This window comes from Nannobrachium achirus, assembly GCF_963921795.1.
Source record: "Nannobrachium achirus genome assembly, chromosome: 21".
NCBI lineage: Eukaryota > Metazoa > Chordata > Actinopteri > Myctophiformes > Myctophidae > Nannobrachium > Nannobrachium achirus.
This window is the reverse complement of record NC_137828.1, coordinates 47,313,270-47,329,274: the sequence shown is the minus strand read 5'-3', so window position 1 is coordinate 47,329,274 and position 16,005 is coordinate 47,313,270. Positions and strand designations below refer to the sequence as shown.

At 42.3% G+C, this 16,005-nt stretch overlaps 1 protein-coding gene across 1 annotated transcript; it reads right to left on the bottom strand.

The window, feature by feature from the left end:
* Positions 1-7,371: 7,371 nt before the first annotated feature.
* On the bottom strand, positions 7,372-9,165 carry thtpa (thiamine triphosphatase). Its single transcript, XM_080751532.1, has 4 exons — positions 9,065-9,165; positions 8,729-8,798; positions 7,954-8,538; positions 7,372-7,532 (listed from the first exon to the last, which is right to left on the bottom strand). Exons 1-4 carry the CDS (start codon positions 9,101-9,103, stop codon positions 7,432-7,434), a joined length of 795 nt encoding a protein of 264 aa, XP_080607658.1. The 5' UTR covers positions 9,104-9,165; the 3' UTR covers positions 7,372-7,431.
* Between the last annotated feature and the right edge of the window lie 6,840 nt (positions 9,166-16,005).

Sequence of the window (16,005 nt, the reverse complement as noted above, 5' to 3'; positions counted from 1 at the left end):
GTCCGTGAAGCGCCATGTTGTTTACAAAATGTAAGAACCTTCCTCCGTTAAAGGGCCTGCCCAGAGTATTCCTGTCACGTGATCGCTCTGTGCCACCCACCCATGGTCCCACCCCCCAGCGCCCCCTATGACCCCACCTCTTACCGCGGGACTCAAAACCCAACACCTAAGTTTTAGCCTATGGTTTTAGCTGAGAGAGATGAAGCAGCCAAGCAGGGACCCCCACAACCTTTTCAGAGATTCCATAGTTCCATTGTTTGACTGCACAATCATCAGTGTATTTTGGATTCATGTCAATTTGTGTTTTCAGATATTTAACCACCTGAACCATTAATAGGCTACATCATAAACTTGACCTTTCACTCTGTAGCCTACTTCGACCGAAACCGAAGATTTCGGTCAAAAGGTCCTTTTCGACCATAAAATGATGTCCCTCAGGACATCTGAAAAGCATTAGACCGAATGAGAGTTCGGAAATTTGCACGTCGGAAAACACAACTCACCGAACATTTCGGTCGAAGTATAGACACTTAAGGCCTCTCCATACTTCGACCGAAATGTTCGGTGAGTTGTGTTTTCCGACGTGCAAATTTCCGAACTCTCGTTCGGTCCAATGCTTTTCAGAAGTCCCGAGGGATATAATTTTATGGTAGAAAAGGACCTTTTGACCGAAAACGGCGGTTTCGGTCAAAGTATGGACAGGCCTTAAGACAGGCCTTTAGTGTGCTCTTTTTTCCCCTCTACACCAAACCTCTTTGCCGAAAATAGCCAATCTACAAGCTCACAGATCTGCTATTTTTGCTAAAAAAAGGAATAAAAATGTTTCTATCACAAAGATTTGGAGGCCCCCCTGTAGAAACTCTGATGACCCTCTAGGGGTCCCGGACCCCCTGTTGAAGACCCTTGCCTTAGAGCGGTTGCAAGACCCCAACAAGCCATAGTGCTTTTGGGGGTTAATGATTTAATCCTATAGACCTTGTATCTGAAAGGTTATGTAGGACTACTATCATGTCTTTTCCTTGCCGCTTTATCACTGTATAAGTGTGGGGTGGCTCACGGTAGCTGACAGAGAACAGCATCTTGCAATGGGCCTGGTGTACAAGATAGGCCTACACTACACCAACAAGATACCCATGTACCTGACAAAATACTTCATAAAAGGTCAATGATGTCCACAATTATAACACCAGAGGCAGCTCCACAAATCACGTTCAGCCCAGATTTTACTTTAAAAAAGGCACAAATTCGTTCTCCTGCTAGGCCTACCACTAACATGTGGAACAACCAAGCCCTAATGGAGTGTAAATCCCTAACCTCCTTCAAAATTGGTATGAAAAGTCACCTACAGACGGCTGCTACTTTTCCACTGTAAATATCTTCCCTTTCTTTTATTTTCTTGTTTTTCTTCTTTTGGAACGCTGTTCTCCCTTTTGTTTTTGATGATATCCTATGTAAAGTAATGTGTTCTACCCGTCTGTCTTTCAATGTTATATAAGATACCTAAAATGGTTCCTGTGTAAATAAACCGAATAGTTTACAGGATCTCCTTTTAGTTGACCTTGTACCAGTGATTTGTACTGTCATGAAACTGTACTTTTCCCTATGCAACCTTCTAATAAATTCTTCAATCAATCACTGCTAATAAAGTAATCAATCAATCAATCAATGATTAATTGTAATGAATTGTTTCAGTTAAATAATAGTTATAATTATACAATATCCTTTTTTATGTCAAGGAAATTGATACCCTCAAAATGATTATGATATATATTTGGCCAGGCAGGGAGATTTAAAAAGATTTTTTGCCAGTGGTGCCCGCATAAGAGATTATAGTCGTTTTTATAAAAATTATAAACGTGAAAATAGCAGATCTGCTTCCATGTTGTGCGGTGAATTGTGATCTTGTAGACCTGTTATTCTTAATAGGGCTTAATAAAGCTCTATTATTCTGTTTAAGAATAAAATAATTTTGTTCCATTTTTATGGTATAGTATGTTAATACAATATAACTTCAATTGAGACAGTTGTATTGTCATTGGTCTACTTGCTATTCTTTTGAGAGACATTTGATCCTGTGTCTAGGTTGGACACGACCTTTTGACTCAATCCTGTTTCTGGTTTGACATGAATTCTGAACTGAAGGTTAAAAGAAAATCTCCCCAAAGCAAGCAGGCAGGCTCAGGGTAAACATGTCAGCACTTGCACAGGACACAGAGAATTCTCAAGTCTGGTCAAACTATTCAAACTTTAAAGTCCTTATTTAACTTCAGTATAATCTGTTTTTGAAGTTTTGTGAGTAAATGTTCCCATTGCTGAGCTGAAGATTTATCAAGTTGCACTACATTTTTTCCTTAGGCAGCAGAGGTAGGCACGATGTTTAACTTGAGCGACTGGTTCAATAGGTAGGTAGTACTAGGTACGATAGGATGGACGTGTGACACATCCGTCACACCTCTTTTTGATTGATTGATTGAAGGCTTTATTAGAAGTTTGCATAGGAAAATGTACAGATTCATGACGGTACAGTTCACTGGTACAAGGTCTACTAAAAGGAGATCCATGAAAAGACTAAGCTTATTTCAACAGGAAACCATTAAAGTATCTCATATAACATTGAATGACAGACAAATAGAACACAGTACTATGCAGTAGATATGTAAAGAAAAAAAAGAAAACAGTAGGTCTATACAATCAGTAAGTACAGTATATACAATATATACAAGGAAGGGGCAGGTAACAGTAAGTCTAAACAATCAGTATGTACAGTATATACAAGGAAGGGGCAGGGAGGGTAGGGTTGGGCTAGGTTTTTACCAGTTGTGAACGGCTGCTGCCTGTAAGTGGTTTTTTAGGGCAATTTTAAAGGATGCTAGTGATCCACACTCCTTTATGGCCTTCGGTAAGGCATTCCACATTTTTGTGGTGTAGCAGAAGAACGAGTTCGACCCTTTCTTTGAGTTGACTCTGGGTTGAACGTGATCTGTGGCACTGCCTCTGGTGTTGTAATTATGGACATCCTTAACGTTTTTAAAGTATTTTGACAGGTACTTGGGTATCATAGTGGTGTAGTGTATCTTGTACACCAGGCCCATTGCAAGTTGCTGTACTCTGTCATCTACTCTGAGCCACCCCACTCTTAACTGGTGAGTAGCGGTGAGGTGAGTCTGATTGGGAAGGTTAAGCAGGACCCTAATTAGTTTATTTTGGGCTGTTTGGAGTTTAGTTTTTAGGGCTTGTGGGGCGTCACGATACCATACGTGGACTCCATAGTCAAAGAGGGGCTGGATTATTGCACCAGCTATGGTCTTCAGTGTGTTGAAGTTGACCATTGGGGCGATCCTCTGTAGGAAACGAGTTCGTTGGTTGATTTTTTGTATTACTTTTGAAGTCATCTTTTCGCTGGAAAGATTAGCTTCAAGGATACATCCTAAGTAGGAGATTTCGTTTTTTCGTGTTATGACCTTGTCACCCACTTTGATTGTGAAGTTCTCTACCTTTTTGAGGTTATGATTTGATCCAAAGAGGATGGACTCGGTTTTGCCCAGGTGAATTGATAATTTGTTGTCGTTAAGCCATGTGCAGATCTTACTCAGTTCAGAGTTCAGTGTCTTTTCAACCTGCAAGTGGTCCTTGCCCGAGACTAGGAGAGCCGAGTCATCCGCGAACAGGAACAGGTTGCAGTCGCAAGCAGATGCCATGTCGTTCACGTATATTAGGAACAACAGAGGTCCCAGTATGCTACCTTGGGGAACTCCACAGCTTACTGGGAGGGGGGGGGACAGGGTACCGTTAATCTCCACCACCTGTTCCCTCCCCACCAGGTAATTAACTCCATCACCATTAACACAGACTGCTGGGTTAGTCATCTTGAGAGATTTTAATACATCCCACGGTTGAGAGCAGGTACCGCGAGTGGTTTCCTCCACCTCCAGTCAAGGAAATTAAAAACAAGGTAGGGACATATACGTCATTTTCGCTATCATGCAATTCCAGACGGCAGATTCGTCTCACCATGGGAGCCAGCCCTGCAGCCGGAAGTTTGGTGGCTGCATTGGATTCCATGGAAGTCCGTGGAGAAGCTCATGAACAAACCACCAACAAACAATTATTCTGACTGTCTTAGACCTTTGTCAAATAATCACTTCTGGAAAATAAAAGACATCATATAAAACTTTTTTTCTGCTATGTTACTTTTCAATGTGCACACTGTGCAATTTCATAGAGGTATCTAAAGAGTACAAAGTACGTTCTGAACGTGCCAAGGATTTAGTGTTGCCATGTTCGCTTATTATAAGCGACTTTGGGCTTAATGTCTGTGAAGTTGCTTGTAAATATTGGTTGTTGCAGGTGGCGTCTGTGTGTGTGTGTGTGTGTGTGTGTGTGTGTGTGTGTGTGTGTGTGTGTGTGTGTGTGGGGTGGGGGTGGGGGGGGTCCACGACCCCCAGGGGGTCCGCGGAGGTACTGCAGGGGGTCCGCGAAATTATTGCTTGATTGATGAACAAATAAATACATTTCTTTTACTCTTTCCCCCCCACATGTCCATTTATCTTCAAATAATTATTTTAAAACATTTTCCACATTTATGTTAAAAAATAAAACATGCTTACTGTGCAATTGACATAATGCTGATAGTATTATTGACATGGTTCTCAGTTAATAAGGTATGCCTATATTCATGTTTAAAATAAAAGTATGAATATGTTACATATGAAACAAAATTTTATACATGAATATAGCCTACAAATGTAGCCTCTACGAGGTGGTAATTAAGGGGATCTGCTCCATCTCTGCATCATTTTGAAGGTCCCTGGCCTGATTGAAGACCCCTGTTCTAAAGTGAACAAGTTGCTTATTTTTTATTGATTGAAGAATGTATTAGAAGCCTGTAAAACTTACAGTTGTATGACAGTATAGGCCTACTTGTACAGTACTCATTGGTACAAGGTCAACTAAAAGGAGATCCTAGTAAGCTTTTCGTCTTATTTTAAGCCACTTTATGTAGGCCTATCTCATAACATTGAAAGAGACCGATGGAGCACAGTAGGCTACTTTGCATAGGATATCATCAGTAACAAGAGAATGGGCTTTTTATTGTTTTAACCAGTGGTTCTAAGTGGTTGTGGTGGTACCAACGTTTTTTACTTGAGTAAAAGTATCATCAATATTATCAATGTTTCGATCAATTGAGTACAAAGGACCCCATGGAAACAAGCCATACTTGTACTTTTTTGGAAAAATAATGTTAGCAGATCTTGTACTGTAGCCTACTGTAGGCCTACTGTACTGTAGCCTACTTCTCTGTACCTGTCTCTGCAAACTGTAAGTAATCAATCAATACTAGGGGTGTAACGATACATTTTAATAGCGATTCGATACATATCACGATACATGGTTGACGATACGATACATGGACGATATTGGTTCATTCATGGCGATACGATACGATTCGATTCAATGATTTAAAATCGATTTAGTAACTATTTAGCAAAGAAATTAAATCTGTGTGAAAGGTGTGGATAGTGCAAGTAAACACAGTGATTATCTGCCAAATACATGGACATTTTATATTGACAAACCTGCACCTCGACATGAACCCAGAGATTACACACATTTATCAATAGACCAGTGTAGCTATATGGAAAGGAAAAGTAATTAAACCCCTCCTTTTAATTTTTTCTTCTTAAAAATGCTAAATACAATGCACAAGTAGGTAGTATCGATACAATCGATTCTTTGCACTGCCGATTCGATACGATACAAAATAAAACGATACGATTCGATTTTAGCTGTTTTCATTTCGATCTACTTCGATTTTTTAAGTTAAAAACGATATTTCGATACAGTTACTATATCGTTACACCCCTAATCAATACAGCAATTTAGAAATAATCTCACAAGTTAAACTCAGGAATAAAAAAATGAATGGTATTAAAATATAATTAAAGTAGGCTACCAAGTAGAAAGTGCTCATTATGCAGAATGTCGCATTTGACAAGTTATCAAATTCTTAGCAGAACTATTAGCTTGTTGATGGTTATTTTCCATACAGCAGTAAGTGCTCATAAAAGCCTAGTGCCTGCCTGGCCCTAGTTGGTTATTTTAGGCTTGTTTTCCTAGGCCTGGTTGCTTATTTCTTAGAACCTGGCAACACTACCAGAAACGATACATGACGGAGGATGAGGCTGTTTAGATGCCTCAATAAAATTATACAGTGTGCACATAAAAAAACAATTGATTGGAAAACAACCTATGATATGCATTTTTTTATATTCCTGGACCGATTAACTGACAAAGGAGACAAAAGTTCAGAAATAAATTATTCACAAGCATGGTCCAGCTGGCTGTCTTCCTTCTGCCATGGATTCCAATGCAGTTCACACAACTTCCGGTTCCAGTTTTGGCTCCCATGAGCGTCAATGGCGGATGCCCAGCCATTTTGGCGACTCTACCTTCTTTATAGTTATCTTGCCTCCAGTGAGGAATTCAACAGCTGACTTCAAAGCCATGCTAGAATAGAATATGTTTCCAAACAAACTAATACGTGCACAAATAAAGTACAGATACTAAAAAAAAAATCTACTTTACGGTATGGTAGTGGTGGTGGACAGGAAGAAAATACATTTACTTTGGTACTTTTGGAGTAAGCCTATCTGTAATTCATTTAAGTTTTTTGCCTCAAGTAATGGGGTTGTACACCATTGTACAACCAGTTGATCCATGCTGATCAAAAGTGGAGAATTCACAAAGCTAAACAAGGCTTGACAGCGGAACGCATCCATGTACTGTATGTCTGTGCCTTTTCATTAAAAAGTACCAGATGAACTTTAGAGTGCTGGCGATTCTTTTGTTCTTCGTTTTATACACCAAATTAGGCTACCTACTTTAGGAATTTGACTTGGTCAGACTCTCAGAAATCTCAGATTTCCCAGTTCCTGGAACTCTTTTTGTTGAGATAGTATTAGTTTCCTGCATGGCAACGTTAGGTTATTGAAGATTCTATTGAATTCCATTGCTAATTTCTGTAGCAAACTGACAATTCCACCAAAGCCAAATCGATTGTTATTTAATCAACAATATTAGATAAAACGTTAAAAGTGTAATGGCTGCTGGCATGTATGGAATGGATATGGATCAGTGCTCAATGTCTAACACCTCCTCCCATCACAGAGTGATATCAGTGACAAAAAAAAAAAATCCCCATACTTCATATTGTAATAGATTTTAGTTCAAAATCATATCAACTATATTTGTTTTACATATTTTAATATGTGCATGTATTACAGGTAGGATATGACAACTCAGCTATACAGAATACAAATTGTGCATTAAATTATATATGTTCAGCTATTTTCTTATTTTCTAAAGTTTAATATAGCCATAGTCTCTCCACCTCATTGGGTCCTTTTTAATTGTTGGACTCAATCCAATTTCTCACAAAATATGGGCACTTAGTAGTTTTGCATAATGCTCAGGGCAATATCTTTGAAGGTAGACATCCATTTTTCCTTGAACTCGCTGATCCCCAGTCAGACCTGTGAAGAAGCAAATAAAAATAAAACAAAAAATAATAATAAAGGGTTATTAGAACAGGAGCGCAGTTATTCATATAAGCTAGTCTATTGCACTTCAGGTCATGTTCAAAGCACAAATTGTGCAAAGCACACAATGGCGTATGAAGCTCCTTAGATTAGAGTAATATACTGTATTTCTATGGTGAAAACAAAACAGTAAAGTGTTATGAATGAATACTTAAGTATTTTTTAAAAGCAAGTAGGCCTACTCTGTTATTGTATCAGGTACAAAATCTGACTTTCAGTTAACCACAGGTATTTATTCTTCGACTCAAGTAATGGGGTAGTGTACTTTGTCCGCCTCTGCCTACACAAGATATAATAGAAGTATTAAACTGTTCAGGTAGTTAAATATATATAGTTAAGGTTTAGTGTAGTTTACCCAGCTTCTGTGCTGTTTTCTCAATCTTCTCCATGGCAGGCTGCATGTCTTCTCCCTCAGGTACGATGACCTCTATCTCTCCGACACAGTAACCGAAGTCAGCCTTGTCAAGATCTATATGCACTCCTTCCTCGAGAGTGAATGAGCACCGCACTGTCGTAAACTCTGCAAAGCACACCAGATTCAGCTTGCTCAGCCAAGATTCATCTCCCTCTGATGAGCCTTTCTCTGCTGTTTTAGGCCTTATCTGGTCAGCTACCAGCAGCTTCTCCTCTGCTGAATGTATTCTTTCTTCTGTTACTTCCTCTGGCAGACGTTGACATGACATTTTTCCATCCCTGACACTGTCCTTTAAGACATCTTTCAATCTCTGTTGAATTTCTGGCAGACTAGTTATCTCTAGGTAGCGAGAGCACAGTGCAGCCTGTTCTACTCCACTGTTCTCTGCCTTGCTGACTGTTGCTGTTGGACACTTCAGCTCCCAGCAACCTCTACGTTGACGCAGCCAGGTGTCTTTCAAAGTGAGATGGAAATCTGGTGTGTCAAAGTACCGGTCATGAAACTGACGCTCACCAATACACACTCCTGGTTCAAAGGAGGAGAGAATGAGAGATGACAAGTTAGTTATTAGTCTATATTATAATAATAGAATTGTTTATTTCATATTTCATATGCTGATTTAGGACACTCGTTTAACTTGATCATTAATAAGAGGCAGTTTGCATTGCAACCACTGTAGGCCTATGAGGATGGGGACATAATTATGAAAACATACCTCCAATCCCTTCCAATGTTTTCTGAATGTCAGCATCACATACAAACTTTCTCTCCACTTCCACGCTCATCTGAAATGAGACAATTTGACCGGCATCAATAACCGTCATTACATGCTAGCTATCTGTTTTTATTAATGTATGTAGGCACAGCATGTACACATGCAATTTAGCTGTAGCTGCACCATTAAAATCTGAGTCAATAATAACGAGTTCCATTGAGCTGACGAGTTCCAGTCTATCTATGGTTCCAGACAGTCATTCAGTGCATCCTGAGCTCATGCGTGCAGCGTGCATATTTATTACATTGTTACAAGTTAAAACTGTAATCTACAGACCTTTAAATTCACAATTAGAAGTCCAAATTCACTCGACATACAAAAGAATAAATACAAAAATAAATCACTGGGCAGAAACTCTGCCCTAAGCAACAAATCCTGTAAAGTCCAAAGCTTGGTTTGTTTTACTCAGGCACAACATAGACACCTATGAGAGTGTTCAGGACAATCATATCCTGTCCCAGTAACGCACGCACATGCGTACCAAGCGCATACATTCAGATGGTGCATTTCTAATCATCTCTGCTTTATAAATAAATATGAATTATTCTGCACAGAGATGCCGTTGGTGTACGTCACATTTACTGTATAAAATAAATACATGTAACAATATTGTTTAGTTCATGCACAGTAACAGCGAAGTATCTGTAAAGGTCGATCATAAAGTCTTAATTGATGATTTATTATGCAACTCCTGACACGGTAATTTCGGGCAGTAAGGGATTCATTTTGTTTCACTTGGATGATGTAGGATTCCTCAAGGATTTGTAATTGTTTAATGCAGATATCACTTTCACCTTTTGGACATGATAATAGCCTACATTATTCAAGCAGTTTTCCCTTAATGAAGTTGCTTGCGATGATTTATCATTTAAATTTAAGTCAACTATATTTCAAAGCCTCCTGATCAGTGGTGGAAAAAAATACTCAAATGTTATAAAAGTATCAATCAGTACCGCACTGTAGGAAAAATATTTTCCTCTGAGATGTAGTGGAGACTGGAGTAGAAGTAAAAAGTCAACTCAATTAAGTACAAATACCGCAAAATGTAAAAAAAGTACAGTAGGCTACTTGAGTAAATGTACTTAGTCACTTACGCCACTTCCCCTGATAATGATTATTAGTATTGTATTATAATACATGATGTGTGTGTTATATAAGGAGATTTGATAGCCATTGTGTGTGTGTGTGTGTGTGTGTGTGTGTGTGTGTGTGTGTGTGTGTGTGTGTGTGTGTGTGTGTGTGTGTGTGTGTGTGTGTGTGTGTAGGCCTACTGTACTGTGTGAGGAGTGAATGTCAGCAATCAGCCTTGGGGGGAGCTGTCGTGTGTTTACTATAGAGAGAGAAAGAGGGGAAGGAGAAGAGAGAGAGAGAGGGAGAGGTCCGTGAAGTCAGCTGCATTAGCGTTTCCGGCCTGGCAGCTAGCTGCATTAAGCGAAGCTCCAGCCTTCAAAATAAAAGTCAACTAAATAATGTTTATTTAAAAGACACAAATGTATTTAAGAAATACGTGTATGATGTATGTCTCTATACTAGTGTACTTCTAATTGTCCTAACACATTTTCCAGGTTCTTTCAGATTGAAATTCGTGGTATGCGAGCCATTAAAGGCCACTTAACAAGTTAATTCCATTCTTTCTATTGTAATCCATAGAAGAGCTTCAATTGGTTGTTGACACAAGTAGGCTACATCTAATGAGGTCCAGTTACTTAATTATCAATTTTACTTTATCTGTTTATTTAGATTGGGCAGATGTAATGTATGGTAGGCTACTATGGGCTATATTAATGTAAGTAATGAAAATACACCGTGTGTGCATGTACACCAGGGGTCTTCAACAGGGGGTCCAGGACCCCTATCGGGTCCTCAGAATTACTACAGGGAAAGGCACCAAATCTATGTGTGATAGGACCATTCTTTTAGAATAAATGGACAACCCTCTCATCCCTTTTCTGAGGAGAACTTTAGCCAAAAATAGAAGATCTACAAGCTTGTAGATCTGCTATTTTTGGCAATAGGTTTGGTGTTGAAGTGAAAAAAGCCGGAGACCAAGTACAGAGTGAAAGGTAAAATGTACTAAGTAAAAGATGGAACAAGGATGTAAGGAGTTCAATGTAAAAAAAAAGAAAACGCCCCCAAAAGCTCTAGTGGGCACTAGACAGGAGGCGGCTCTTTGCGTTGGCACTTTGAACACACGCAAAAAAAGTGACATTTTCAGACAATTTCAAACTCTAGTTGGCGCTGGAGAGCAGACAGCTCTTTGCGTCGGCACTTTGAGCACACGCACGCGTTCAGGGAGACCTCCTCTATCACTCCACACTCTCCGCTAAGCAGGAGAGGTGTAAAATCAATTTCTGTTGGCTTTCCAGTGCAGCCACTCGCTCAAAATAGTGACATTTTCAGGCATTTTCAAAACCTAGTTGGCGCTGGAGAGCAGACGGCTCTTTGCGTCGGCACTTTGGAGACACGCACGCGTTCAGGAAGACCTCCTCTATCACTCCACACTCTCCGCTAAGCAGGAGAGGTGTAAAATCAATTTCTGTTGGCTGTCCAGTGCAGCCACTCGCTCAAAATAGTGACATTTTCAGACATTTTCAAACTCTAGTTGGCGCTGGAGAGCAGACGGCTCTTTGCGTCGGCACTTTGGAGACACGCACGCGTTCAGGGAGACCTCCTCTATCACTCCACACTCTCCGCTAAGCAGGAGAGGTGTAAAATCAATTTCTGTTGGCTTTCCAGTGCAGCCACTCGCTCAAAATAGTGACATTTTCAGACATTTTCAAACTCTAGTTGGCACTGGAGAGCAGACGGCTCTTTGCGTCGGCACTTTGGAGACACGCACGCGTTCAGGGAGACCTCCTCTATCACTCCACCTTCTCCGCTAAGCAGGAGAGGTGTAAAATCAATTTCTGTTGGCTTTCCAGTGCAGCCACTCGCTCAAAATAGTGACATTTTCAGGCATTTTCAAAATCTAGTTGGCGCTGGAGAGCAGACGGCTCTTTGCGTCGGCACTTTGGAGACACGCACGCGTTCAGGGAGACCTCCTCTATCACTCCACACTCTCCGCTAAGCAGGAGAGGTGTAAAATCAATTTCTGTTGGCTGTCCAGTGCAGCCACTCGCTCAAAATAGTGACATTTTCAGGCATTTTCAAAATCTAGTTGGCGCTGGAGAGCAGAAGGCTCTTTGCGTCGGCACTTTGGAGACACGCACGCGTTCAGGGAGACCTCCTCTATCACTCCACACTCTCCGCTAAGCAGGAGAGGTGTAAAATCAATTTCTGTTGGCTGTCCAGTGCAGCCACTCGCTCAAAATAGTGACATTTTCAGACATTTTCAAACTCTAGTTGGCGCTGGAGAGCAGACGGCTCTTTGCGTCGGCACTTTGGAGACACGCACACGTTCAGGGTTAAGCGGTTGAAGATGGATGGATGGATGGATGGATTATTTTAGAGTAAGCTACTTTATTTACCATTATTGTGTAGCAATAAAACACAGGCTTATAGTTTAATAAAGAGCCTAAATGCAACAATAGTATAGGCTTGTCATTCATGATGGATTGCTTTGTAGATTAGCATTATTGGACTAAATGTAAAGACGCTACGCTGCGCCAACCGTGAATTCAACACAATCTGCTGTTGAGCAGTTTAACCAATTTGCTACGTACGTCTACACAAACGGTCAGATTACAAAGATAAATTGCTTAGTGAAGGCTCACGGATGTCACCATAGGGTACGCTCCAGCAGAATGTCCCGTAATGATCGTATTATTTAAAGAGGAGCATTTTAATCCGATCGGTCGTCGTTTCCCTAAAAAGGTATTAATGTATCTAAGTGCAGTACACCTCGCAACGGATGGGGTCGCATGGCTGAAAAACAACAGAAAATGACGTCTGATCGGATTAAAATGCTGTTTATTAAACAATACGAAAGATACGGGTAATTCTGTTTGAGCGTACCATACTGTGACAGCGAGTGGCTGCACTGCACAGCCAACAGAAATTGATTTTACACCTCTCCTGCTTAGCGGAGAGTGTGGAGTGATAGAGGAGGTCTCCCCGAACGCGTGCGTGTCTCCAAAGTGCCGACGCAAAGAGCCGTCTGCTCTCCAGCGCCAACTAGAGTTTGAAAATGCCTGAAAATGTCACTATTTTGAGCGAGTGGCTGCACTGGAAAGCCAACAGAAATTGATTTTACACCTCTCCTGCTTAGCGGAGAGTGTGGAGTGATAGAGGAGGTCTCCCCGAACGCGTGCGTGTCTCCAAAGTGCCGACGCAAAGAGCCGTCTGCTCTCCAGCGCCAACTAGAGTTTGAAAATGTCACTATTTTGAGCGAGTGGCTGCACTGCACAGCCAACAGAAATTGATTTTACACCTCTCCTGCTTAGCGGAGAGTGTGGAGTGATAGAGGAGGTCTCCCCGAACGCGTGCGTGTCTCCAAAGTGCCGACTTAAAGAGCCGTCTGCTCTCCAGCGCCAACTAGAGTTTGAAAATGCCTGAAAATGTCACTATTTTGAGCGAGTGGCTGCACTGGACAGCCAACAGAAATTGATTTTACACCTCTCCTGCTTAGCGGAGAGTGTGGAGTGATAGAGGAGGTCTCCCCGAACACGTGCGTGTGTTCAAAGTGCCGACGCAAAGAGCCGTCTGCTCTCCAGCGCCAACTAGAGTTTGAAAATGCCTGAAAATGCCACTATTTTGAGCGAGTGGCTGCACTGGAAAGCCAACAGAAATTGATTTTACACCTCTCCTGCTTAGCGGAGAGTGTGGAGTGATAGAGGAGGTCTCCCTGAACGCGTGCGTGTCTCCAAAGTGCCGACGCAAAGAGCCGTCTGCTCTCCAGCGCCAACTAGAGTTTGAAAATGCCTGAAAATGTCACTATTTTGAGCGAGTGGCTGCACTGGACAGCCAACAGAAATTGATTTTACACCTCTCCTGCTTAGCGGAGAGTGTGGAGTGATAGAGGAGGTCTCCCCGAACACGTGCGTGTGTTCAAAGTGCCGACGCAAAGAGCCGTCTGCTCTCCAGCGCCAACTAGAGTTTGAAAATGTCTGAAAATGTCACTATTTTGAGCGAGTGGCTGCACTGGACAGCCAACAGAAATTGATTTTACACCTCTCCTGCTTAGCGGAGAGTGTGGAGTGATAGAGGAGGTCTCCCTGAACGCGTGCGTGTCTCCAAAGTGCCGACGCAAAGAGCCGTCTGCTCTCCAGCGCCAACTAGAGTTTGAAAATGTCACTATTTTGAGCGAGTGGCTGCACTGCACTGCCAACAGAAATTGATTTTACACCTCTCCTGCTTAGCGGAGAGTGTGGAGTGATAGAGGAGGTCTCCCCGAACGCGTGCGTGTCTCCAAAGTGCCGACGCAAAGAGCCGTCTGCTCTCCAGCGCCAACTAGAGTTTGAAAATGTCACTATTTTGAGCGAGTGGCTGCACTGCACAGCCAACAGAAATTGATTTTACACCTCTCCTGCTTAGCGGAGAGTGTGGAGTGATAGAGGAGGTCTCCCCGAACGCGTGCGTGTGTTCAAAGTGCCGACGCAAAGAGCCGTCTGCTCTCCAGCGCCAACTAGAGTTTGAAAATGCCTGAAAATGTCACTATTTTGAGCGAGTGGCTGCACTGGAAAGCCAACAGAAATTGATTTTACACCTCTCCTGCTTAGCGGAGAGTGTGGAGTGATAGAGGAGGTCTCCCCGAACGCGTGCGTGTCTCCAAAGTGCCGACGCAAAGAGCCGTCTGCTCTCCAGCGCCAACTAGAGTTTGAAAATGTCACTATTTTGAGCGAGTGGCTGCACTGCACAGCCAACAGAAATTGATTTTACACCTCTCCTGCTTAGCGGAGAGTGTGGAGTGATAGAGGAGGTCTCCCCGAACGCGTGCGTGTCTCCAAAGTGCCGACGCAAAGAGCCGTCTGCTCTCCAGCGCCAACTAGAGTTTGAAAATGCCTGAAAATGTCACTATTTTGAGCGAGTGGCTGCACTGGACAGCCAACAGAAATTGATTTTACACCTCTCCTGCTTAGCGGAGAGTGTGGAGTGATAGAGGAGGTCTCCCCGAACACGTGCGTGTGTTCAAAGTGCCGACGCAAAGAGCCGTCTGCTCTCCAGCGCCAACTAGAGTTTGAAAATGCCTGAAAATGCCACTATTTTGAGCGAGTGGCTGCACTGGAAAGCCAACAGAAATTGATTTTACACCTCTCCTGCTTAGCGGAGAGTGTGGAGTGATAGAGGAGGTCTCCCTGAACGCGTGCGTGTCTCCAAAGTGCCGACGCAAAGAGCCGTCTGCTCTCCAGCGCCAACTAGAGTTTGAAAATGCCTGAAAATGTCACTATTTTGAGCGAGTGGCTGCACTGGACAGCCAACAGAAATTGATTTTACACCTCTCCTGCTTAGCGGAGAGTGTGGAGTGATAGAGGAGGTCTCCCCGAACACGTGCGTGTGTTCAAAGTGCCGACGCAAAGAGCCGTCTGCTCTCCAGCGCCAACTAGAGTTTGAAAATGTCTGAAAATGTCACTATTTTGAGCGAGTGGCTGCACTGGACAGCCAACAGAAATTGATTTTACACCTCTCCTGCTTAGCGGAGAGTGTGGAGTGATAGAGGAGGTCTCCCTGAACGCGTGCGTGTCTCCAAAGTGCCGACGCAAAGAGCCGTCTGCTCTCCAGCGCCAACTAGAGTTTGAAAATGTCTGAAAATGTCACTATTTTGAGCGAGTGGCTGCACTGGACAGCCAACAGAAATTGATTTTACACCTCTCCTGCCTAGCGGAGAGTGTGGAGTGATAGAGGAGGTCTCCCTGAACGCGTGCGTGTCTCCAAAGTGCCGACGCAAAGAGCCGCCTCCTGTCCAGTGCCCAATTTGTAAAGGCTATGCACTCCAGTGAACTGCATTTATCCATTTATAATGTTTTTCTAATGTTAATAAAACTTTTTTTTTTACCCAGAAACACAATTAGCATTGTGTGTGTTCGTTTTAATGCTTAATCTATATTTTGAATGTGCATATCATGGGACAATTACTCGTTTTTCAACATTTTTCAATTGCCTCAGGGGTACTCTTATTCTGAAGAGATCGGCACCGGATGTCTTATTGCAGCTAACGCTAATGCAGCTGACTTCACATAGGCGAGAGGGAGAGAGGACGAATGAGAGAGAGGGAGGGAGATCCAGCCAGGGAGGAGGAGGAGGAGAGGGAGGAGGAGGAGGAGGAGGTGGAGAGAGAGAAA